The sequence below is a fragment of the Pelodiscus sinensis genome, chromosome 1, assembly GCF_049634645.1.
Source record: "Pelodiscus sinensis isolate JC-2024 chromosome 1, ASM4963464v1, whole genome shotgun sequence".
Classification (NCBI taxonomy): Eukaryota; Metazoa; Chordata; order Testudines; family Trionychidae; genus Pelodiscus; species Pelodiscus sinensis.
In genome coordinates, this window is record NC_134711.1 from 142,726,943 (window position 1) to 142,750,964 (window position 24,022).

Consider the following 24,022-nt stretch of genomic DNA (forward strand, 5'->3'; position numbering starts at 1 on the left):
AATGTTAAATGCTGTTAATTTCAATCTAAGGAACCCTACAGACAGGGTGTATTTTACTCCCCGCGCCATCTCCAGTAACTAGAGCCTGTGATAATTGCTGTTCTTGTTTGTCAGTTACAGGGTTAATGGCAGCCTTCCTTCTCTCTCACCCAAAGAAGTGTCTTCACTGAGAATCTACAGCAGCTTGGGAGTGGGGAGAAGCTGGGGCAGTGTCCGTAGACCAGTGGAGGAGGCTGCCACCTGCTGATGAAACAGTAAGATTGTTATGTGAAGAGGAGCAATACAGTGGATTTACTCTGCCCTGTCTGGACAGCCACGAAGACATCAGCCTGGATAGTAGTGTGGAAATGGAGATTTGCACACGTGCAGTCCAGGTTCCTGCTGTGACAGAGACTGTGGAAAGGTTGCCACCATGCAACCGTGGTTAAGCATAATAGAGTCACGGACTGTACACACTCTTGAGTGCTTGAGATGGGGCAAATGAGGTGAACTTCGAGGTTATTCTTGTCACTTGTTGCTGGAGGCGCTTAGCCCAGGGTTGGCCTCCCTGTCGCTGTTGGCCTCCCTGTCACAGGTTTGACTGCCATCTTTCCCAGTACCAGACAATATGGCCGAGTGAGGGCTAAGGATGTGCTATGGAGCCTAGATACAACTGCTCTGACCTGTGTGACAACTACTCCAGTTGGAACAGCCAGGCGCAGAGGCAGGGGACCCTGCAGGATCTCTGCACAATAACAATTGTACGTATCTCGATGCAAACTGGGCTGCTCTGACCTTGACTGCCAGGCTGTACACAGAGGAATGAGTTTAGCGGAGTTCTCTGGGGCGGAGGCACACACGAGAAAACTTTCTAGGGGAAACTTCTTCCCAGTGGGAGTGAGGTCTCCTGGCTCAGGGACGGAAGGGAGGGAGCCCCAATACCTGGGGTCTTTAAAATTTGTCTGGATAAAATTTTTATAGAATCTTTCCGTGAGTTAACGTGGAAGTGGAACTGGAATGATCTGTCCCCTTGACCTCCCACTGTTTCCAGAACTTCAAAGTGCCTTTAAATATTAATAAAGAGGGATTTAATTAAAAGGCACCATCCATAACAGATGGGCCCTTTCCCCACCCCTCCTTCCAGCCCCGCGAGTCATTAAGGATGACACAGGAATGAACTTAGCCAGCTAGGTCTATTTTGATATAATTTTGGAAGAAAAATTATGGGCTACTCTTTCCAGTCAGGGGTTGCCCGTCAGCGTTTGAATGGGCACCACTGGGCCTGGAAGCTGCTTGGGCTTCCACTTGAATCCTGTGCTGGCCTCCACGCTGACCTTTCATTAGAAAATTAAAGCTCTTTGGCTCCCCTCGCTCTGGCTGCTTTATTACCACTAATATTCCCCTGTCTGGGCCGTGATTTACACTCCGCTCACCTGCCGCTCAAGTGCTCCCCCAGTCCCAGAGCCCCGTGACTTGCAACAGAGCAGCGATTGTTTCCATGGTGCCTGTGGAGGAGAGGCATGGCACATGGGAAGGAATGCTTGGACTCCCCAGCTGGGCCCTCACAAAAGTTTGCAGCTAGGCTGCCGGCCGGGGCTGCCCAAGACAATCTGCTGCCTTGGCAAAATATCAGTATGTGCCTCCAGCCACTGCTACCTTACAGCAGCATGCACCTCCATACACGGACTGCCCTGGAAGGGCCCTCCCTGGGAGCCAGCAGCCCTAGGAGCCAGCAGCCCTGCCCAGCCCCACCCAGCTCGAGGGATCTAGCCCCAAGAGCACTATGTGCCGGGACTCCCAGCGTGGGGTTCCATCTGTCTCTGTCTCCCGCTTCCATGCTTGCTGGGGGTGGTTTAATTGTGCTGATGGGAGAGCAGCTAGCGGGGAGGCCTGACAGTGGTAAAACTGTGCTGCTGCAAGGTTCGTAGCTCAGCCTCCGTGTTCATCCAGGAATCTGCCACACTAGCTTGCCTGCGTCTAGAGTGGCTTGAGGGATAGCCCAGAGGGGAAAGTTGATGACTCTCAGAGGGACTGATGACAGATCTTCCTCAGAAACAAACCTCTCATAAATAAGCACAACAACATCACGAGTCGGGTGACATCAGAATTGTTTACCCCAACATTACTGGTACTTTGCACCATGCTGTTTGAATAAAGTTGTCCTAAAGTTGGGGCCAAAGGCCTGGGAAGGTCGTAGCAGCCCGAGTATGTATGTGGATGGTTGTGGATAACCCTTGCAATAGCATTCACGCACCCCTGCAAATTCTCTGCATCCACTGGCATTTCTGCTCACCGCTTGTGACTAAATGAACGTGCTTGATTGCACAGTAGGAGCCCAGCGAATGCTTGGCTGCTCTTGGATGCCAAGCTGTGTGTCCTGCTTCTCAACAACCTGCCGGGCAGGAGGGTGCATTGCCTTGCCCTCTTGTAGCAGTCCTAAGGGAACATGAAGCCCTTCTCCTGAGACACATTGGACTCCTCTGAAAGATAGTGGAGAGTAGGGAAGATTGGTCACATTGGCCCAAGGCATCGATACAGGTTCTAATACTGGGCCATGGAGGTGGAGGACTCACTAAGGGGAATTCTGCCATGAGAGGTGAGTTCAGGTGTGAATGGGATTTCCCTGCATTACTGTATTTAATCACAAACTAGCGTATCAGTTCAGTGGATGGTGAAAGGTGGCAGACTGAGAGACCTGAAGAATGAAGTCTGCATCCATAGGGCAGCAGGCAGCTCCCCTACACGCATCTGCCTGCCTGTGTGCCTTGTGCTGGGAGGGCTGCTTCTAAGGGTGAGATGAGAATTTAGCTTCCATGGCGCGTTCAGTCTCTGACACTGGTACTGAGACTGCTGACAAGGCGTCAGTGGGTGCTAGCTAGAGTGGCATTTTTCCGGAGGCGGGCACCTCTCTTCTGAGAACCCTCAAGATTTCTCTTCATGCCTACAGTCTCCACCCTTTGCCTTCTCTCAGACGGCCTACGAGAGCAGCAAGACCTTCCCCTCCTCCTCCGCTGCCCTCCTGGGACTTGTGTGGACCTTCCTCACCGCTGGAGTCCTGCTGGCTCTTTTCTTTCTTGTCTTCACAATTCACTTCAGGAAGAACAGGTGAGAGATGCATCATTTGGTTTCCAGCCTCTATTGTGGAATTGCCACACTAGCTGGGAGAACAAGGCTTTCATTCTTCCTGCTACAGACCATACACTCATCATCAGCTGGGGGTCAGGAAGGAATTACCCTTTTGGGACAGGATTGGACCACTAGGGGCAGTTATGCAGGTCCCATCTAGCATGGAGACAGAACAGCATGGTCTGTGAGTTGCTTATAGTAGGGTGGGGAGATGAGCTACTCTACAAGGTAACCATAAACCTGATCTGCTGTTGCATTACTTATGTCCCTAAGTACTGGTGTGTGTGGCAGTCCAGGAGTGAAGGGACTCCATCTATTTTTTCCTTTGGCTGCAGTGACAGCTCACATCACTGTAGCAATTAGAAGTCACTATTGTGGTGTCCTGACAGGTCACCTCCTCCATCAGTGATGATAACCATTTGGCTGCGTGTGTGTATGCTCCTCCTGTGAGGCTTGTTGACTTTGCAAGTAGTCAACACCGCAGACTCTGACAGAGCCCCCAAAGACCACAAAAGCAGATAAGGAGTGAAGGTGCCCAGCCAGATTTACTGTCAAATGACATACAGTGATAGTTGTCAGTAGACTTTACTGAACCACTACACATATGTACCCTCTGACAATGGAACAGCTAGGCTGGACAAAGACAGCCCCTCCAACACACCACTTTATATACAGGTACAAACAAGTTACACATCGCTCCTGATGTGACATTACCTAGATATCACCCATCACCCTGCACCTGGTGATTTGATCAAAGCATCTATCCATCATGCTGTCATTTTAGACCCTTTCCAGAATGTGGGTCAATATGTCCCTGTTATCTGTGGGGAGTATGTGGGTACCACGGTCCTTTGTAACGAGGTGTTCTCCTTCTGGAATGTGCTTTCAACTTATTCCCAGTACCAATGACTGTTCTACACCTGGGCCTATTACCATTTAGTATTTTTACACTCTCAGCCCTGTTCATGCCAAGTTCCAAAAGCAGGGGCTTGCCACTTGCTCCCAGCTTAGCTTTGCTTTATATTATCAGTGTCTTGACCATTGTTAGCTAGGCCTCAGGCCTCATACCAGGGCTGTGCTACATGGGCTTATATTTCAGGTCCTCCTCTTACTTCAGCTACCGTCTCTAAGGTTTCCACTGGTGATACTTAGAGCCCTGCATGGATACAAAAACATGGGTCTGCATCCGATCTGCATTCGCCAGTTTCAGCTCCTCATCCAGTCTGGGATCTGGATTTTACTTGTATCTGTACAACAAATCTAGGGGGAAGGGAATACAGATGAGCAAGGAGCGGGGCTGGGTCAGGCAGGGAAGAGGCGGGCAGCACGCCAGGGCTCTGTAGCTGAGTGCTCACCAGCAAGGCTGGTATTTGGCCCCTCCTGCAGGGAGATCTAGGACGCAGCTTCTTGCATCCTTTCCTTGCCAGCAGTGCATGGGCCTACCCTAGCACCCTCTGCCTGGCTGGGTGGGGGAGAACACTGAATATCTGTGGATGTGAGGCGTATAGCCACAGAGATGTAGGGCTCTAATAATACTTAGCAGAGTTATCAGCGGGGGGGCAGCTGAAAGAGACGATTCAGAGTCTGACAATCACTCCAAGCATAAGAACATAAAATTCCATGCTCCTAATTGTTAGTGTTGCCTTTCTCTGTTCCTTTTCCATTTCTAATCTCTCTTTTTGGAGATGGGGCAACCAGAGCTGCCTGTTGTATCCAAAGTGTGGGTGCACCATAGATTTGTATAGTGGCATTATATTTTCTGCCTTACTACTCGTCCCTTTCCTAATGGTTCCTAGCATTCTATTAGTATTCTTGTTTGCCCACTGCATATTGAGTGGATGATTCAACAATGACCCCACAATCTCTTGCTTGAGTGAAAACAGCTAATTTAGACCCCATCATTTTATAGGTGTAGTTGGGATTATGTTTTCCAATGTGCCTTACTTTGCATTTATCAACATTGAATTTCATCTGCCACCCAGTTTTGGGAGATCCCTTTGTAATTCTTCACAGTCTACTTTGGACTTAACTATCTTAAGTAAGTTTGTATCATCTGGAAATTTTGCCACATTCACCCCCTTTTCCAGATCATTTATGATTATGTTGATTATGGTCCCAGTACAGATCTCTGGGGGACACTATCTCTCTTCATTCTGATAACTGATCATTTATTCCTACTCTTTTTTTCCCTTTTAGCCAGGTACTGATCCAGAAGAGCTCTTCTCTCTTGTCCCTTAGTTTGCTTAAGAGACTTTGGTGAGGGACTTTATCGAAAGCTTTCTGAAAGTTCAAATACATTATATCCTTTGGATCATCCCTGTGCACCCTTGCATTTTATCTAGGGCACTGTGTACTAGGCAGTGTATTAGACCAGCTAGGCACCAGGCATGGGAGTCTATGGCAAGCAGTACTGAATTCTGCAGCAATCTGCACTGATTACAAAATTACTTAGAATGTTCTCACCATGGAACTGGAACAACGCACAATATTTATTTGCGACTAGCAAGCCCAGGAAAGCAGAGGTAATACTCTCCCATGTGCAGCTAGAGAAGGTGCCTTAGCTAATATCCTAAACCCCACTGGAGTGGGTGATCTGAGGAAGAGAATGGGGTGGAAGCACCTGCAATCTTTCCTTTAATCCTGGGCTCCACATTTCCTCAAAGATAGTTAGAAACTGGGGAGAGTTCAGAGAAGAGTGATCCAGAGGCGGAAGGGACTGAGTTACAAAGTGAGATCAGAGAAGCAAAATCTGTCTGATTAGACTAAAGAGGCGAACGTATTAACGGTCTGCAAAGATCTGGAGGGTGGGCATTCCTGGGATGGAGAGAAGTTATTTATGGTTGGATCCCTGTGTAACACTGAGAGTAATGGGATGAAATTAAGGCAGGGGAATTGTAGGCTGTATACAGGTTGACCCTTTCTAGTCCAGTGTCTTTAGGACCTAACCGGTGCCAAACTAAGGAATTTGCTGGATCACGAGAGGTCAGTATTGTCTTGAAGCATTACCAACCCTTCCACTGCTTACTGGGCTCTTAGAAGACATTTAGGGGTAAAACCGAGCTAAATAACAGCACAGAACACTGAGGGCCAGGACTGGTGGATGTAAACAAACTTTCTGGGACCACAGAAAACTTGGCCACACCCATAATAAGGGGACATCCTGCTAACTAAAATCATGCTGGACCACAGATGGTGCCAGACTAGAGAGGTTCAATCTGTACTGAAAGAAACTTTCTGAATATGAGGTGTATTATTTTGTGGAATATTTTCCTCTAAGGAAGGGGTGGGATACCATCAGTTAGGACATTTAAAAGTGGACTGGCCTAAGTACTAGAAATGCTAAGAAGCCATGGTGATGAATGCTGTATTAGAAGCTGGATAGCGTACAGGGAATGTACAGCAAGACAGTCCTGACCTGCCCATGGAGAGGTACTGGAAGCTGTAATCTATCTCTAATTTCCGTCCTTCAAGAGGATTGTCAAGTGATGAGGGTCCTAGCATAGGACTTTGGGGGTGGAGGGAGGAGGCTAGGATTAGGGATGTTAAACCAGTCAACTGGTAAACATGAGTGCTTAACCAGTTAACTGATTAACGTAGGGCCTGCTGCCCAACCCACTGTAGCTGCGGGGTCCAGCTGAGGTAGTGAGCTCTTGCCACTGGTCTCACCTTAGCTGCAGAATCCCACCGCCCGGTCCACTGACCCTCCTGCAGCCAGGGCTGTTCCAGCCTGGCACTGCTGCAATTTACCAGCAAGGGCCAGTAAGCATAGCTTCATGCTCACTGATTAACCATTTAGGTTCAATGCTTTGCTCCACTAAAGACTTAGTGTGAATGTCCTTGGGCAAGTTGCTTAATCTCTCTGTGCCTCAGTTCCCCCTCTATAAAAAGGGGGCAGGGTCACTGCCTTACCTCAGAGGGTGTTCTGAGGATGGATAGATGAAAGATTTTGAGGTGTTCAGACACCGGAGTAACAGCAGCCCCGTAACAACCACAGATAGAAGGCAGAATTCCTTGCGCCAAAATTTAGCTGGTGCGTAGGAGGCTATGAGCTGTGAGGTAGGAGGGTCTAGCCTCGTGCTTGTATGTAACAATGCTGGATGGGAGGCTAGTCTCTCCCAGTTGTGTAAGCTCCCCTTTTGTTAACTGTCCCCCCCTCACTTGCTTTGTCCCCTGGAGGATTGTGAAGATGTCCAGCCCCAATCTGAACATTGTGACACTGCTGGGCAGTGGCTTGACTTACACCAGCGGTTACCTCTTCGGGGTTCCAGAGCCGGGTTTGTTGTCTGGAGCCTCAATGGAAATGCTCATTGAGGTGAGTGAAGCGAATCAGGTGAGCTGATGGGGTTCTTGCTTTGTTGGGACAGATTTCTAAAGTACACACAGCCCCTGATGAACTGGGACGGTCCCCCCACCATGGCAGCCTTAGGCATTGTGCTGAGCATGGCTGTTCTTACAGCAGTGAGTCGCTACACATGTCCAGTTGAAATGGCCTTTACCCTTAGACTGAGAAAAAACAACTAAAGAGAGAACACAACTAAAGTCTCCAGGGGAGAGCACAGTTTGTGGGGCTGCTGCTCTTGCAGGAAGGCCAGAAAAATGTTAAAGGAGCAGTACAGAAGGCATGAACAAAACTCATAGCAGTTAGTTGACAGATAGCACAGGGTCCATGGTCAGCAAGACAACAGGCACTGTATCTCAGGCACAAATATCATTTGGAAGTCTCCATAAAAACTACTCATTCCTGATTTCTGACCCATGTATCTCCCCTACCAGCCAAGGAGTGTGTGCAGAGCAAACGAGGGGTGGGGGTGGAGACAGAGATGGGAACACTGCAGAAAAAACATTCCTAGAGTTCTGCGTGGAGACAAAATTTTGTGTCCGCACCTGAAACTGCAAAAATGAGGTGTAGCTATCCGCATCCGCATCCGCATCCATGAATGCAGATATCTGTGGGAATAAAGCGAATATCTGCAGATTTGCAGGGCTGAGGAGGCAAACGCTGGAGAGAGTAAGAGGTAGGGAGTACATGTTAAGCCACCTGGATGTTGTTAATTAGTTGAGGTGTCAGCCACTGCTTTATTCATGCTCAAGTTTCAGGCACTTTCCTGCTGCTTTGGTCTGAGTTGTTCCTTTCACAGTACCCTTCCATTCCTCCACCGGCTGGCGGAAGAGCAAGGGATTGTATCCCTGCAGCCTGCGCTGGTTCATTCTGCCTCAGACATGCATGCTCACAGGTCATAAGTAGGGATGTAAGCAACTAGTCGACTAGTGACGCAACTAGTTGCTTCCCCCCCCTTGCTGCCTCTATCAGAGAGAGGCAACAATGGGGGGGGAGCAGGAGCCGATGCTGGGGGGAGCTGACTTAAAAGCCGGTTTTCTCCAGCACCGTCTCTTCGGGGGACAGGGGAGGTAAAGGCGCAGTGAGAACGGCCCGAGCTGGGACTGAATCAGTCTCCGCTCGCGCCGCTTCTGCTGCGATTCTGCTTTTGAAATGTACAAGAGCCTTGCTGGGATGCTTGAAAATTTCAAAGGCTGAGGCGCCACAGGGAGCAGGGGGCCAGTCCCCCACTGGCCCCATGCTCCCTTCAGGGCTTTTGCTTTTTAACTGTACCAAGAGCCTGGCAGGGTGTCCTGATCAGGAGGCCTCCAGTGTTGGGTTTGACTGGAGTTCCTTAGCCCAGAGTTTTCAGGCATGGGCTGGCTGGCAGACATGGGTCCCTGTTTACTAGTTTCCTTTCCTTTCTGTGGGTGTTTGGAGCACCCTTTGGCCAGGGAAGGGGACTGAGCTCCCATGAGAGCCATGCGGGACCCCAGCAGGGAAAGGGCTGCTTGTAGCTCTGCCGAGTTTCATTGCCTGGTAACAGGGCTCCCCAAGCCCCCACTGCTCACGCTCTGCCTCATGCCTGCAGGTGAGACTCTGCTTGCTGTGTGTTGGGAGCTCCCTGGTCCTAGGGCCCATCCTAGGGAAAAGCTGGCGGCTGTACAAAGTGTTCACGCAGCGGGGGCCGGAGAAGAGGGTGGTGAGTACTCCCAGCACGTGCCCCAGGCACTGGAACACAGAAGCGCCTCATGGGGAGGGATTGTGGCTTTCTACGTGGCCTGCGCTGAGAAGCAATGGGGAACACTTGGCAAAAAAAAGCCCAGACTCTACAAGGTCCCAGAATGTGAATGGGCTTGAAATGGGAGAGAATAGGGAATGTGAGGAGGACACACAGGATCAGCAGTGGATTACAGAGCCTCAAGCGCCAGGGTTACAGGCACGGTGTAAAACCGAGCTAGACGGGGCCTCATTCCCCACTGCCGCAGCCATTGGCACCTGTAAAAGGCAGGGGTAAATCGCTGCAAGATCAGAATGGTGGAAATGACGGGAGCAGCGAGGCAGGGGAGACTCCGGCCGGTAGGCCAGAGAGAGCTTAGATGCTTGACTGATTTAGAACATTTGCGCCCCTGCCAGCTGGCTTGTGACCATCTGGTGATATCCATGGGTCTCTTTGTGAAATGAGTGGACTGATTCTTACGCTGTCCCCATGAGCAAACCCACCTGCAGGATTGTCATTATTTGGTCCTCTTGTTGGTAGTCTTCACAGTCAGTCCATGGAGACAAAACTCCTTTTTCATGCCAGGGAGGCCGCTTGTAGGGAAGCATTGAATGAGGGAAGTTTGCTGTGCCGCTGCTTTCAGCTCATCCAGGGGACAAACAGAGCTGGTCAGTCTCCAGGAGTGTTGGGCTGACTCCTTTTACCTGCCCTAAATTCACACAGGAGTTTTAAGAGAGAAGAAAATTGAGGTTAAGTCCATCAATGGCTATTAGCCAGGATGGGTAAGGAATGGTGTCCCTAGCCTCTGTTTGTCAGAGGGTGGAGATGGATGGCAGGAGAGAGATCGCTTGATCGTTACTGTCACGGGTCCACTTTATTCGAGTCCCACACCTGGTTAAGTTACAGCGTATAGTGTGCCCTGCCCCAAGGGCGGGCCTTGGCCTTCTCCAGATATGCCCCAAACAAACGCCTGTCGGTGACAGGGATGGGGTCCGGGCCCACCCTCTCTCACAGACCCCGGCCCAGGCCCTGACACTGGGAACTGAGCTCCTCTAAACTGAGCGTACCCCTAAACGCGCCCACTCTCGGGCTCCATGACCCTACCCATGGCCAACACTCAACCCTGCCACCGGGCTTCCCCCCCCTTCCTCGGAGCAGCCCTCACTGCCCCTCCATCACCCTCGACCCTGTACCTCCTCCGCGTTCACCTGCCTCCCCTTGTGCCTCCCCTGTCCCGTTTTTATTCCACTTGTCCGTCTCCCCCTCCATGGGTGACCTCTCCCCCCGACGCCCGCTGCTCCGGTGATGCCCTCCCCAGCGGCCAGTCCCGGGGGCTGCCGACGAACCCCTGCCGCTTCCACCCACATGGTTCCACGCCTTGCCGGCCTGCCCCTTCCCCGTCAACGTCTGGCAGCGTCTGCCTCGCCGCCGCCCGGGCCGTGCCCGCGTGTGCTTCCGCAGCGCCCCTGCCCCCTTGTTGGGGATAGTGGCAGGGTTGACTCACCCTGTCACAGCTACCTGTTCGGTTCACTCCCTCTGGGGCACCTGGCATTAGCCACCCGTGACTGAAGTTTCTTTGTAACTGAATTCCTCAAGCAGCCTTATTGCAGGGCATTGGGGATGTATCCTCTGGGGGCACGGGGGTAAGTCAAGTGTCTTTTCTAGAGTTCAGTCTCTGGGAAAAGATACGAGGCCACAAATCAACTTCTGAGCCCTGGGCATGTCACTGTTAGAGCCCAGTGTTTGGGTTGGTTGCCTGACCCTTAGTTTCCAGCACCATTCGGGGGAGGCCATAAGCTCAGACAACTGGACCTTGTTCCTAGACTTTGTATTAATGAGGGTGCATGCAGAACTGAGGACTGGCTTGGGAACAATTCTAATTGTTGGGGAGGGTAGAGAAAGAGTCGGATTCAGGGATTTGGATCTGCTCCTTAAAGAGAGAGTATTTAGTTCTGTGTTTGGATCTCCAGTCATACCTGTAGTTTGGAGCTGTTTGGACCTGAGAGCCATGGCTGGGGTTTTTTAGGCTATTTGTAATATACAAACAAGTGAAACAAATGTCAGCAAGTATTCCTGACCCCTCTCTCCTGGTTCAGCCACTTCAAGGAGGGCTGGAGCAGAGCCTCTTTCTGCAGAGGGAGTGTGCTGAAGAGCTCTGTGCAGCACAGAAGAAGGGACATGCCAACGCTGAAGAAAGAGGGAGTTACCTGTATTGACTTCTGTGAATGTTACCTATAGATCTGTGTGGACTTGGGGGTTAGTTTGTTGCTAACTGACGGGGAACCAGAGTGTTAAATCAGTTTGAGCTAACTTTGGACTGCCAGTACCAAAGAGTAGACAGCCGTACTTGGACATCCAAGGGAGGCGATAACGCCTTTGATGTTCACCTCCACAAACTGAGATTTGGCTAAGTTCTGCATTCTGAGGCGGGAACTTTCAAACAATAAAATTTGAAGTAGTTAAAAACCTGAACTTTAGAGGAAAGGGGAGACGGAGGCTGTGCAGAGAGACAGACTGAAACATGATCCCCAGATGGTGAGGCACCAAGGTAAGTCGGGGGCCCTACCTAAACTTGCAGGGAAGGCCAAGCTTGGATAAGTCCATACGCATCTATAGGCTTTTGTTATTTGTTACTTTTTTTTTTCTCGGCTTGTGATGTTCCTATGGATAAAGAAGCCAGACCCTGTTGTGAACAAGCTGTTCTCTGCCATTGTATTTACCAGTTGGTCACCACTGCCAGAGAGGCTTCTAGAGCAGGGGCAACATCAAAATGGACCTGCTGCACGTAATATGGTTGAGAAACAGGAGGCACTGTCAGAAATGGTCCAGTTTAAATCTGTGGAGTGTGTTGTGGGATTCCACTCTCAGGGAAGACCTGCCCTTTGTAATTGCCCCAGAGAGACAGACAGACAGAGAGATGTTAGAGGTTCAGCTCATTCCTGAACCATAGCACTGACCTTCTGTGTGTTGCAGATTATCAAAGATTTCCAGCTGCTGGTGATGGTTGTGGTGCTGGCGCTGGTGGATACCATGCTGCTTGTAACATGGATTTTCTCTGATCCAGTTCAGTGCTTCCGAAGCCTCAGCACATCCTTGAGGGTAAGAGGACAATATCAGGAGGCTGAAAGCTGCACCTTTGTGCCTGTCATGCTATGATTCAGCCCAACAGAGCTCTGTAGGATGGGTATGTTATAGAGCAGTGTTTCTCAACGGTGGTACGAGTACCCTTAGGGGTACTCGAGAGAAGTTGGGGGGTATGTCAAGACAACTGAAATTTGGAGAAAACTGATTTTTTGTTTAAGCACTTTATTATTTTTCTACTTTTTACACCCAAACATTTCATTGCCTGCCCAGCTACAATTAAGTTGTTTAAACAAATGTGTTGCAATGGTAGAAAAATTTTGTGTGTGTCTGAAAACTGTAGGTACTGGGGGTACTTATATATATATATATATTTTTTTTTTATTTGAAAAAGGAGTACTTTATAAAAAAAAGGTTGAGAAACACTGTTACAGAGCAGTTCCTCAACTACCAAGCTTGGAGCTAAGCTTCCTTCAAGTTCTGGAGTGTGGTAAGCAGAGTTCCAGCCAAACATGCCTGACGCTGGACTGGGGGAGCAGGCGTGCTGATTTGCTGACCCTATAATTTCTAACGAGCGCCCTGGCTACTCTGCTGGGAGCACGAGCGTTGCAGCTCTCCATCATGGGATACTGCAGATTCTGTGGCAAGGGGCAGAGAAATTTGAAAACTCAGGCTTAATGAATATGTTGGCTGGTGAATACCAAATTTCATTCTTTCCTTCTTCTCGGCAGCACATTCCCAATGTTCGGACAAGCTTTCACTTTTCCACTTCCACAATTGTGCGTAGACACCCCCTAAGCCATGTATTGTCTTGTCTGTTTGTCCATCTCTATGGGCAAGAGCAGCAGCCTTTATTTCTGTGTTCTGGTTGCCTCCTAGGTGACGGACAAGGGCATGACGTGTTCAGTGAGTAGGATGCAGTTCTGCACATCTCTCTACTCTGAACTCTGGCTCATTCTCATTCTAGGGTACAAGGTATGTAACCTCTCTGTTCATCCGTGCATCTCATCCTGCCACTCTCCCGCCTCACTACAAAATGCTGCTGTTGCCTACAATTCTCTTCCTCTCCCCAGTACTTTGGCCATTTCACTCCCTTCCCTGCCTGCCTCTAACCTACACATTCAAGGTTCTTGTGCTCATCTTGAAGGTTCTTCTCATACCCGTTGCATTCCGCTTGTGTTCTCCCGTTCTGCCATCAAGCCTCCCTCACAGAAGTCTCCATCTTTCTTCCAGTGTCATCTTCGTGCTTTCCTCCTTGCTGTCCCTTATGCTTGGAACCATCCCTTTCTCTCTCCTTTGCCAAACAGCTTAACTGACCTCATTCAGAACTCTCCTTAAAACTCACTCCCCCCCCAAATCCATAGACAACAGTCCACCATACAGATAAACTACACAGCTGATGTAGAGGACCCGAGCCTGTGTGGCAGAGCTATATTAATAATAAATGTTTAAGATTTGACTATATGAGGGAACTTACTAACATGATAACACTTGGAAATGGCAGAGATGCTCAATGACTTCTTTGTTTCGGTCTTCACTGAGAAGTCTGAAGGAATGCCTAACATAGTGAATGCTAGTGGAAAGGGGGTAATTTTAGAAGGTAAAATTAAAAAAAGAACAAGTTAAAAATCACCTAGAAAAGTTAGATGCCTGCAAGTCATCAGGGCCTGATGAAATGCATCCTAGAATACTCAAGGAGCTGATAGAGGAGGTATCAGAGCCTCTAGCTATCATCTTTGGAAAATCATGGGAGACAGGAGAGATTCCAGAGGACTGGAAAAGGGCAAATATAGTGCCCGTCTATAAAAAGGGAAATAAGAACAATCCAGGAAACTACAGACCAGTTAGTTTAACTTCTGTGCCAGGGAAGATAATGGAGCAAGTTATTAAGGAAATCATCTGTAAACACTTGGAAAGTGGCAAGGTGATAGGGAACAGCCAGCATGGATTTGTAAAGAACAAATCATGTCAAACCAATCTGATAGCTTTCTTTAATAGGATAACGAGTCTTGTGGATAAGGGAGAAGCAGTGGATGTGGTATACCTAGACTTTAGAAAGGCGTTTGATACGGTCTCGCATGATATTCTTATCAATAAACTAGGCAAATACAACTTAGATGGGGCCACTATAAGGTGGGTGCATAACTGGCTGGATAACCGTACTCAGAGAGTAGTTATTAATGGTTCACAATCCTGCTGGAAAGGTATAACAAGTGGGGTTCCGCAGGGGTCTGTTTTGGGACCGGCTCTGTTCAATATCTTCATCAATGATTTAGATATTGGTATAGAAAGTACGCTTATTAAGTTTGCAGATGATACCAAGCTGGGAGGGATTGCGACTAATCTGGAGGATAGGGTCATAATTCAAAATGACCTGGACAAATTGGAGAAATGGTCTGAGATAAATAGGATTAAGTTTAATCAAGACAAATGCAAAGTGCTCCACTTAGGAAGGAACAATCAGTTTCACACATACAGAATGGGAAGCGACAGTCTGGGAAGGAGTACGGCAGAAAGGGATCTAAGGGTTATAGTGGACCACAAGCTGAATATGAGTCAGCAGTGTGATGCTGTTGCAAAGAAAGCAAACATGATTCTGGGATGTATTAACAGGTGTGTTGTGAGCAAGACACGAGCAGTCATTCTTCCACTCTACTCTGCGCTGGTTAGGCCTCAATTTTAGTATTGTGTCCAGTTCTGGGCACTACATTTCAAGGAAGATGTGGAGAAATTGGAGAGGGTCCAGAGAAAAGCAATAAGAATGATTAAAGGTCTAGAGAACATGACCTATGAGGGAAGGCTGAAGGAATTGGGTTTGTTTAGTTTAGAAAAGAGAAGATTGAGGGGGGACATGATAGCAGTTTTCAGATACCTAAAAGGGTGTCATGAGGAGGAGGAGGGAGAAAACTTGTTCATCTTGGCCTCTGAGGATAGAACAAGAAGCAATGGGCTTAAACTGCAGCAAGGGAGGTTTAGGTTGGACATTAGGAAAAAGTTCCTAACTGTCAGGGTAGTCAAACACTGGAATAAATTGCCCAGGGAGGTTGTGGAATCTCCATCTCTGGAGATATTTAACAGTAGGTTAGATAAATGTCTTATCAGGGATGGTCTAGACAGTATTTGGTCCTGCCATGAGGGCAGGGGACTGGACTCGATGACCTCTCGAGGTCCCTTCCAGTTCTAGCATTCTATGATTCTATGATTCTACCAGTTGAATTATACTGCTGTAGTTAGTTCCTGTGTGGCCATTCCTACTGCAGCATAAAGGCAGGTCTACATTACAGGGGCAGGTGGTGTAGCATAATTCAAACCTATGTAGCTTAGACCTACCTACTGCAAGGTCCACACGATGCTGAGTTGATAGCAGAAACTCTCCCATCGACTCCTATTACTCACCTTGTTCCAGGGAACTACCAGAGTCAATGGGAGAGTGACCAGTGGTTAATTTATTGGGTCTTCACTGGACGTGCTAAATCGGCCCTGCTGGATTGATCATTGCATCATTGATCCACGCCATAGTGGAGACATACCCTAAGTGTGCCCTGCAGGGAATAGTACTGATATATCAATATAATTATACAGGCAGTCCCCGGGTTACGTACAAGATAGGGACTGTAGGTTTGTTCTTAAGTTGAATCTGTATGTAAGTCGGAACTGGCGTCCAGATTCAGACACAGCTGAAACTGACCGCCAGTTCTGACTTACATACAGAATCAACTTAAGAACCCCAGGCGTCCCCAAGTCAGCTGCTGCTGAAACTGATCAGCAGCTGATTCCAGGAAGCGCGGGGCAGAGCAACTCTGCCTGGGGCTTCCTGTAGTCAGCTCTGGTCAGTTTCAGCAGAAGCTGACTTGGGGACGCCTGGGGCAGAGCAGCTGGGGTGCTACTGGACCAACCCAGCAGCACCCCATCTGCTCTGCCCCAGACGTCCTGATTCAGCCGCTGCTGAAACTGACCAGCAGCGGCTGAATCAGGACCTGGGGCAGAGCAGCTGGGGTGCTGCCGGGTTGGTCCAGTAGTGCCCACGGGCGCTGCAGGACCAATCGGCAGCGCCCCAGCTGCTCTGCCCCAGAGTCCAAAACAAAAGCCTGGTCTGCTGGGGGGGGGAGCACACTAGCTGCGCCCCCCCCCCAGCAGACCAGGGACACGGGGAACAGAGCCGCAGCGGCAGCGGGGTGCCGCGCCTCTGAGGCTTTGCTCTGGCAAAGCCTCAGAGGCGAGGGACCCCGCCACGGCTGCGGCTTCAGTCTGGGTGCCTGTGGTCTGCTGGGGACGGTCCCCAGCAGACCACAGGCACCCGGACTGAAGCCGCAGCCGCGGGGGGGTCCCGCGCCTCTGAGGCTTTGCCAGAGCAAAGCCTCAGAGGCACGGGGAACCGCCGCTGCTGCCGCTTCAGTCAAAGCGGCAGCAGCGGCGGTTCCCCGCGCCTCTGAGGCTTTGCTCTGGCAAAGCCTCAGAGGCGCGGGACCCCCCCGCGGCTGCGGCTTCAGTCCGGGTGCCTGTGGTCTGCTGGGGACCGTCCCCAGCAGACCACAGGCACCGGGTCTCAAGGGGCAGCAGCAGCGGTTCCCGCGCTTCTGAGGCTTTGCTCTGGCAAAGCCTCAGAAGCGCGGGAACCCGCCCGGTGCCCCTGGTCTGCTGGAGACGGTCTCCAGCAGACCAGGGGCACCGGAGCAGCTTACGAACGGGGCTTTCTCGCCCCGACTTCCGGGGCGAGAAAGCTCCGTTCGTAAGTGCGGATCCGACATAAGTCGGATCCTCGAAAGTCGGGGACTGCCTGTAGTGATAAAATTCCCCATGTAGACAAACCCTTAGTTCTTGTATGGCACTTTTCATTTGCAGCTCTGGAAGGGTCATTTCTCCATTTTACAGATGGGGAAAACTAAGGTATCTGATGCCCAGGTTTTTAGAAGTATCTAGGCACAGCAGAGGTCTTCGGGAATGTATATAAAGGTATCAAGGAGCCTTTGGCTGTGTCTGCACTAAATACCTTACAACAACGCAGCTGTGTTGTTGTATGGTGCACAGTGTGGCTGCTCTTCGCTGCTGGGAGAGTGCTCTCCCGGTGGCAAAATAAAGCCACCATAAACAGGGAGTGGCAGCTTTGTTGCTGGAAGGGTATCTCCCGCCTATGAAGTGCTGTCCATACTGGTGTTTTTCATCATTAAACCTTTTGTCGTTCAGAGGTTGGTGTGTTGTTTTTTCACACTCCTGAGCAACACAAGTTTTAACGATGAGAATGCAGTGTAGACATAGCCTCGTATTCAAAAGGGATTTAGGAATTTACAATCCAAAATCCAATTGACAGTCTAATTGGTTTCTATATTAAAGTCCCTTAAGTACACAATATATAAGCAATTATTTGGCTTTTCTCTTTGATAGTATATCTGCTGATCATTTACATTAGCTACTTTGCTCTTGTTCGGTATTAAGTTTTCCCCAAATCCAGAAGTGGTGTCTTTACAGCCATGGCCTCTATGAACTCTTTCTGCTCTTACTTTTAACAATAAAATAGTCTCTTTCCTGATGTCAGCTGCCCATAATTAGTAGTATACTTGAGCCTGACTCTGGTCTCATCCACAGGGGGATTTCACCCCTGTATAGCTCCATTATCTTCACTGGAATTGAGATTGATCTACACCAATGAAAGTGAGAATGGTCCCTTTGTGTACTTATGTCCCTTTTAATGATCAAGGGTATTAAAATTCACAACCAATGGGGAGGCAGTTCAGTACAGCCAGTCCCCGACTTATGACCACCTCCACTTACGACCATCCGCAGTTATGACCAAAGTGGTTGTTAATGCGGTCCCCGAGTTACGAACGTGATCCGTGCTTACGAACAGCGCGGTTGCCATGTAACTCAATGGGATCCGAGTTATGAACATTTCGAGTTACAGCCAAGTGTTTGGTCCGTAACTCGTTCGTAACTCGGGGACCGGCTGTAGTTTACAGCCACAAAAATGAAGTGACTTGCCCAAGACTGCACATACAATCTGTGGTTCAGGGGATTAGAGATTAGTTGTAGAGCTTTTCTCCTTTTTGTCATGAGTTCACAGGTGGCTTATGGCTGAAAACTGTGATAGTGGAATGTCTACTTGATGGTACTGTATAGTGAATCTGAGTCTTGGTCTAGTTCCTAGTAAGACAGACATCAGCATCACTATAGCTGGTGGGCTAGTTTGTCTGTTATATTTACTGTGATTCTATTCCTGCTTCATTATATTCTGCTTTACATTAGATTCAGCAGTAATGCAAGTAACTCACAGGCTTGTATTTTGTAAGACATTAGCTTCATCAAGTTAGTATAAGTCTTGAGGACTATAATAGCTAAACAAATAAGCTTTGTACAGACTAACAGCTCTATGGAAAACCCCAAGTTATTGGGGAGCGAAAAATAGAGGTTAAGTACATCTGGAGATGTAATGTGTTTGGTACAGACACTGTTCTGGTGAACTACAGGAAGAGGCATTACAGTCACAATTCTACTAATATGCCTCAATCCTGTCCTGCCGCACCCCTTGCTATTGCAGTCCTGCCCTCACCTCCATCCAGCTCGGCCTATGCGCCTCCATTCTGTCATGCAGCAACATGCTGAGTATTTGCTGCTGAGCTACCATCTCAAACGGAATTTCTGCATTATACATCAAAGAGTGTTAATTAGAATTGCACCGGATGTGGCTAAGCTTCATTGGCTCAGTATCGGGGGGGACGGGACGGGACGACACACTGTAATTTTCTACACTCTGGAAATCTGTAAAATCTCCTCTCCTAAACCAAACCCCTTCTCCCTGTTTTCTGATTCCAGAGCATCCTGTTGATATACGGGACATACCTGGCTGGTCTGACAGATAATGTCAGCGCTCCACCAGTGAATCAGTCCTTGATCCTTATTGTTGGGGTCAACCTCATTTTCCTTGCTGCTGGGACAGTTTTTTTAGTTAACCGATTTTTCTACACTTGGCACAACCTGGTCTTTGGTTTTACATCTGGAGGCATCTTCATCTGTACAACCACTATCAACTGCTTCATCTTTGTTCCACAGGTATGCAACCAGCTTTTCTCTAAAGGCCTCCTCAGATCTGAGGGCAGGGCGATAATGTATTCTGAAATGCTCATCTTCCCCCCCCCCCCTCCCGGGATGGCTCAGCAGTACAAAAACATAGAGTGTGAGAGGAAGCCCTCGCTGGCTCAGAAGCTGGTGCTCTGATACGGAGCCATTCATCTTTAGTTGCTGGTCATCAGCTCAAATCCATCTAAGTTGCTAGCAACTAAAAAATCACTGTGGTCTGTGTGCTGCTCAGTGGCTTCTGGGAAGTGAGATGTAAGGGCCCCTGGTTTTAAGCATGGATGTTGCATTCATTTATTGGACTCCTTGAGCTTGGTTCCTTCTTGACTGAAAACTGAGACTCGGGGGGAGAGAGTGGTGGCTGGGGAGAGGAGGTGGTGCCCTTCCCTGCTGCTTGCTCCCAAATCTGAGCCCAGCGAACTATGCAGCAATCTCTCTCTTCCAGAACACACCACAGAAAGGGTTGGGGAAGCAGCTGGGGTTTATCCCTGTCCTTACGTTCCTGGGGCTCTGTAGTGGCTCTGAGGAGCACACAGAGGTCTCGGGTCTGAATTTTTTTCCCCCGGAAATGGAAACTTTGCACTTCAGTGTTTTGAACCCTATGTCAATTAAAGGTTGATAAATGTTGACTGAAGTGTCACCCACAAAAAGTGACACTGTTTTCTCATTTTTGGACTAGTGAAACTCAGAAGCTGAAGAACTGAGCCACCCCTGGGGGAGGAAGGGGGGCTTTTGAAGCTCTGGTTCCAGGGAGCCTGGACAACCACAGTAACCACGTGGGCTCCAAGCACAAATCCCAAGGGCTCCTTTCCTTCCAGTGCCTCCTGCTACTCCCCCAAAATATCCAGGGTAACTCACACAACCATCTACATAACCCCAAGTCCCCAGGAGCTCTGTCCTTCTTGTCAGCCCCCGGCAATCCATTGGCCATGCATGTCCCCCAGTCCCTAATGACACCTCTCCCCCACGTTCTTGGTGTGCTGACCCCTCCTCTGCTTCCCACAGGGCTCCAGTGGCTCTGCTACTCTGTTCCTCCTTCCCCCCTTTCCTCTCTGTGGCTCTGCCCCTTACTAATGGGGTTTGGTAAAAGAAGGGGCCATTGCCATCTGCTTCCACCTCCCCACATATTGCTCCCAGGGCTAAGGCCTTAAGGAGCCACCAGAGGAGTTTGTAGAGGTGGGGAGCAGAAGGCGAATGGCTTCAAAGGAGCCATTAGCTGTTTTTCTAGCTCTCTGGTAGCTGTAGGCTCTTCCTGCCATGAGAGGGGGGCATTTGGCAGGTTTCCCCATCTTACCAGTCCCCTGCTCTCCCTTCCCCCGCCCTAACAAACAATGATGGGAGGAGCAGCCCTGGACTTGTGACTACCAGCTGCCCCTGGGTTGTTTGGTTAATATGACACCCCTGTGGTGTTTCAGAAGTGATGGTTTGAGGTCCTCTTAGGAGAATATGACCCCAGAGCTACACGTGGCTGCAGCGGGTCCATCAACGGCCTGTTGAATGTGTGGAGTCGGACCGTGGGACTGGTGAATCTGTTCCATGCTGCAGAGGTTCTTACACCGCGCCCATCACCAGAGCACTGAGCCCCTCCTAGCCGCTACGCCGTGGCTCTGCTCCCCCCCTCAGTCAGAGTGTTCCTCTTCCCGAGAAGCAGGGGAGCGAGCCAGTCTGGGTGCTGCAATGCAGGCTGGCAGTCTCACCGGGCACTGATGCATCCTGAGCTGACAGTGGGTTTTACTGTCCATTGGGACATCTCTACACTCAGATGGTAAAGTCCAGCTCTCCAGAGGGGGAGGGGAAGCTGTTTTACAAAGGCTATTGGAGCTGCGTTCATTGCTTCCTCTGTATTTCAGGAGGAATTTGATGTGCTAGGCCTCAGTCTGTTAGTGGAGACAGTCCCCATCTTGCTCTAATAAGACATGGAGGGTTGTTAAGTTTTATATTTGTTAGGGAGTTGAGGGCACACAAAAATGAGCCAGGGAACTGCCTTAAACCAAGTCCAGGAAAGAGTGGGCGTTCCTCAGTCTTGACCTGCAGCCCTCCTGCTACTCCATTTGTGAGTCACTCAGAGCTCCACCAAAATGCCTCACTCCTAACCCGTAGCACCCTCCCCTGCTCTTTCTGCCCAACCACAACTCGATGGATGCACCTCATCCTGGATCTCCATGGCGAGTCCTCCCGTCTGGTACTTGCCTCTCTCCCAAAACCCAGTCCTGCCCTCAGTGACATGTGGAAGCTACAGAGAAGGGTGACACATGCCCCTCTGTTCTCTTCAGCCCGAAGGTGAGGCACTCTGGCTACCCTACTTTGTGTTCTCCACTTGAAGGCCCTTCTGTTTCACATACGAAAATCTGCTGCTGATTCCCTAAAGAATCCAAACAGATAGTGCTTTGCCCTCCTCTAGCACCTTCTCTTCTGAGCTTCTACAGAGCCTCATCAGCCTGGGGCAAGCCTCACTATTCCCTGCGAGGTTGGGAAGGTCTGTGAGTCCCATTTTATGGAAGGGGAAATGGAGGCGCCGCACAGCGAGAGACAGCCTGAACCCACACAGCCACTGCCTGCCACAGCCAGAAATACTGGAACTTTTGATTTTCAGTTTCCATCTTCTACCACTAGATGACAGTTCTCCCTATAAAATTACCTGAGTGAACCTTGCCTTGGCTTCTCTCTCTCCCTTTCTCAGAATGGGCAGGGGAGTCCTGGACTGTCCTGGACTGTCCATTCAGTACCGTGCAAGCTGCATTGTTACTTTGCACCTGTTCTGATGAGGACGCTGGTGGTCAAATGATGAGGAGGAACAGCAGCAGGAGGAGAATGTGTTGCTGTGTACTTGGACCCAGTGAAAGCTATGATCAGGCCAGTGGGGAGGAGACAAGAATACTGGAGCAAGATTCCTAGGACGGGAAATATCTAATTCAAGGGGTAACAGAATCTGTCCCTTGCAGAGTTTCTGTTTTGATCTGAACTGCAAGCAGTGCCAAAGGCATCTCTGCTGGCTCGTTAGAAATTAATTAGTGGACAACAGACCACCTCACAGAAACACTATCACAGCCCAGGCTTGCAGTTTCAGAAGAGCACTGAATGCACCAGTCAATTCCCCTCTTATCTCTAGGGAGGGTACCTTTTTTTTTTTAGGGCTGAGTGGAAAATGGGTATGAGTAGAATCAAGGAAAAATAAACTACCCAGGCAGCAGCAGGTCATGCTCTCTGGTTAAAGGCAGTCAGTCTCCAGGACTGTTGAGTCAGTGCCTTTCACCAGCACAGTAGGCACATAATTTTTTTAAAATTAGTGACATTTTTCAAAATATCCATTTAAGCTCCCATATCATGACAGAAGTACATAAAATAACGAAATGCGGAGAGATGGTAAATCTTGTCTTTCTCTTTACTGCATAATACAGGGCTGATATAAACAACTGATTCAAAGAAAAAATTATTTTTCCCATTGTATGATTAATAGGGTTGCCAGATGGTTTAACTAAAAATACTGAACACCCCCTGTCCCTCCCCCCCCCCCCCAAAAAAAACATTGGGGAAAAATTTCTGGTGGGGGGGCAAAGTTGTTAAGCAAAAAAAAGGGACCCCGGGAGTTAGTAAGAAAAAAAAAAAAACAGCATGGCCCCTTTAAAAAAAGCCTTTGACGCTTTTTGCTGGTGACCATCTGGTTTTCCTGATCAAGCCAGAAGACAATTTCCCTGTGGAACCGGGTGTAAGCGGGGAGGATCCAGGGGGTTTGGGGACCTGGAGGGGTGGCTCGGAGGCTGGGCCCGGTTGCTGAGTGTGTCTTTGGGTTGCCAGGTGTCCGGTATTTTCACTTTCTGGATGGGGGTGAAAAAAATCAGAAAATACCAGACATTTTAGGTGTCCGGTATTTTCTGAATTTTTTTTACCAGACAGGAGGCGAAAATACAGGACTGTCCGGGTCAATACCGGGTCAATACCGGACACCTGGCAACCCTAATGATAACCCCTGGAACTCACTGCCACTAGTTATCAAAGAGGCCAAGAACTCTGCAGCATTTTAAAAAGGAATGTTATTTAAGTTGATGATAAAAAAATCCATATTTTCTATCTGTGATAGATAAATCTATAAGGCAGAAGCCAACCACTGAGAAGGGTTTGGTGGAAACTTTTGCCATAAGCAACTAATTGCATAATTGTCCATTATAAGGTTTCTCGCACCTTTCTGTGAAATCCTCGGTATGTGCCATTGTTGGAGACAAGATAATGGACTCGTACTGGCAATTCTTATGTTCCTCTCAATAGCAAAATTCATGCGTAAACTGAAGCACAAGAAGTCACTCCATTTATACCCAAGTATTTGCGGATAATTCCCACCTTTATTTCTCCCTGACAATGCAAGGTCAGGCCAAGTGCCTGTTTTTTCTTCAGAAACTCATGCCCTCGATAATTTTGTCTAGAGAGAGCTGGAAGTTGCTCTGTGATAGATCAGTAGTGTCAGGGATCAAATGCTGCAGTGGAATTGCAGGGTCCTGGTTAGCTAAACAGGAAGCAGATCCTCTCTGTAAAGTGCCTAGCATCCTGTGGGTACTATCCAAATAATTTCTTTTCAAGTAATGAAGGAGGAGCTGATTTCCAGCTATTGAGCTGCACCATGCAATTCACCATAGAGTTCCTGCACGCACAGTTGTTCTGTTGCTGATCTGGGAGCTTGAGCATTTTATCTAGCTCAAAGTTTTTAATTCACCTTTTATTTTTCTCTTCCATCTTTC

General features: G+C 49.0%; 1 protein-coding gene across 13 annotated transcripts in view; it reads left to right on the top strand.

Annotated features, from left to right (window-relative positions):
• The window catches only part of GPR156 (G protein-coupled receptor 156), a 47,072-nt gene that overhangs the window by 13,596 nt on the left and 9,454 nt on the right, over positions 1-24,022 (top strand). For 5 of the 13 annotated variants that reach the window (XM_075905360.1, XM_075905382.1, XM_075905370.1 and 2 more), the window contains 7 exons: positions 115-740; positions 2,927-3,084; positions 7,282-7,417; positions 9,015-9,125; positions 12,117-12,242; positions 13,104-13,199; positions 19,032-19,268. In XM_075905360.1, the coding sequence (XP_075761475.1) occupies positions 636-740; positions 2,927-3,084; positions 7,282-7,417; positions 9,015-9,125; positions 12,117-12,242; positions 13,104-13,199; positions 19,032-19,268 (969 nt within the window). In that variant the 5' untranslated portion in view covers positions 115-635. Of the gene's footprint in view, positions 1-114; positions 2,576-2,926; positions 3,085-7,281; positions 7,418-9,014; positions 9,126-12,116; positions 12,243-13,103; positions 13,200-19,031; positions 19,269-24,022 lie in introns of all 13 variants that reach the window. The other 8 variants (XM_075905392.1, XM_075905400.1, XM_025189578.2 and 5 more) reach the window with 7 other exon arrangements.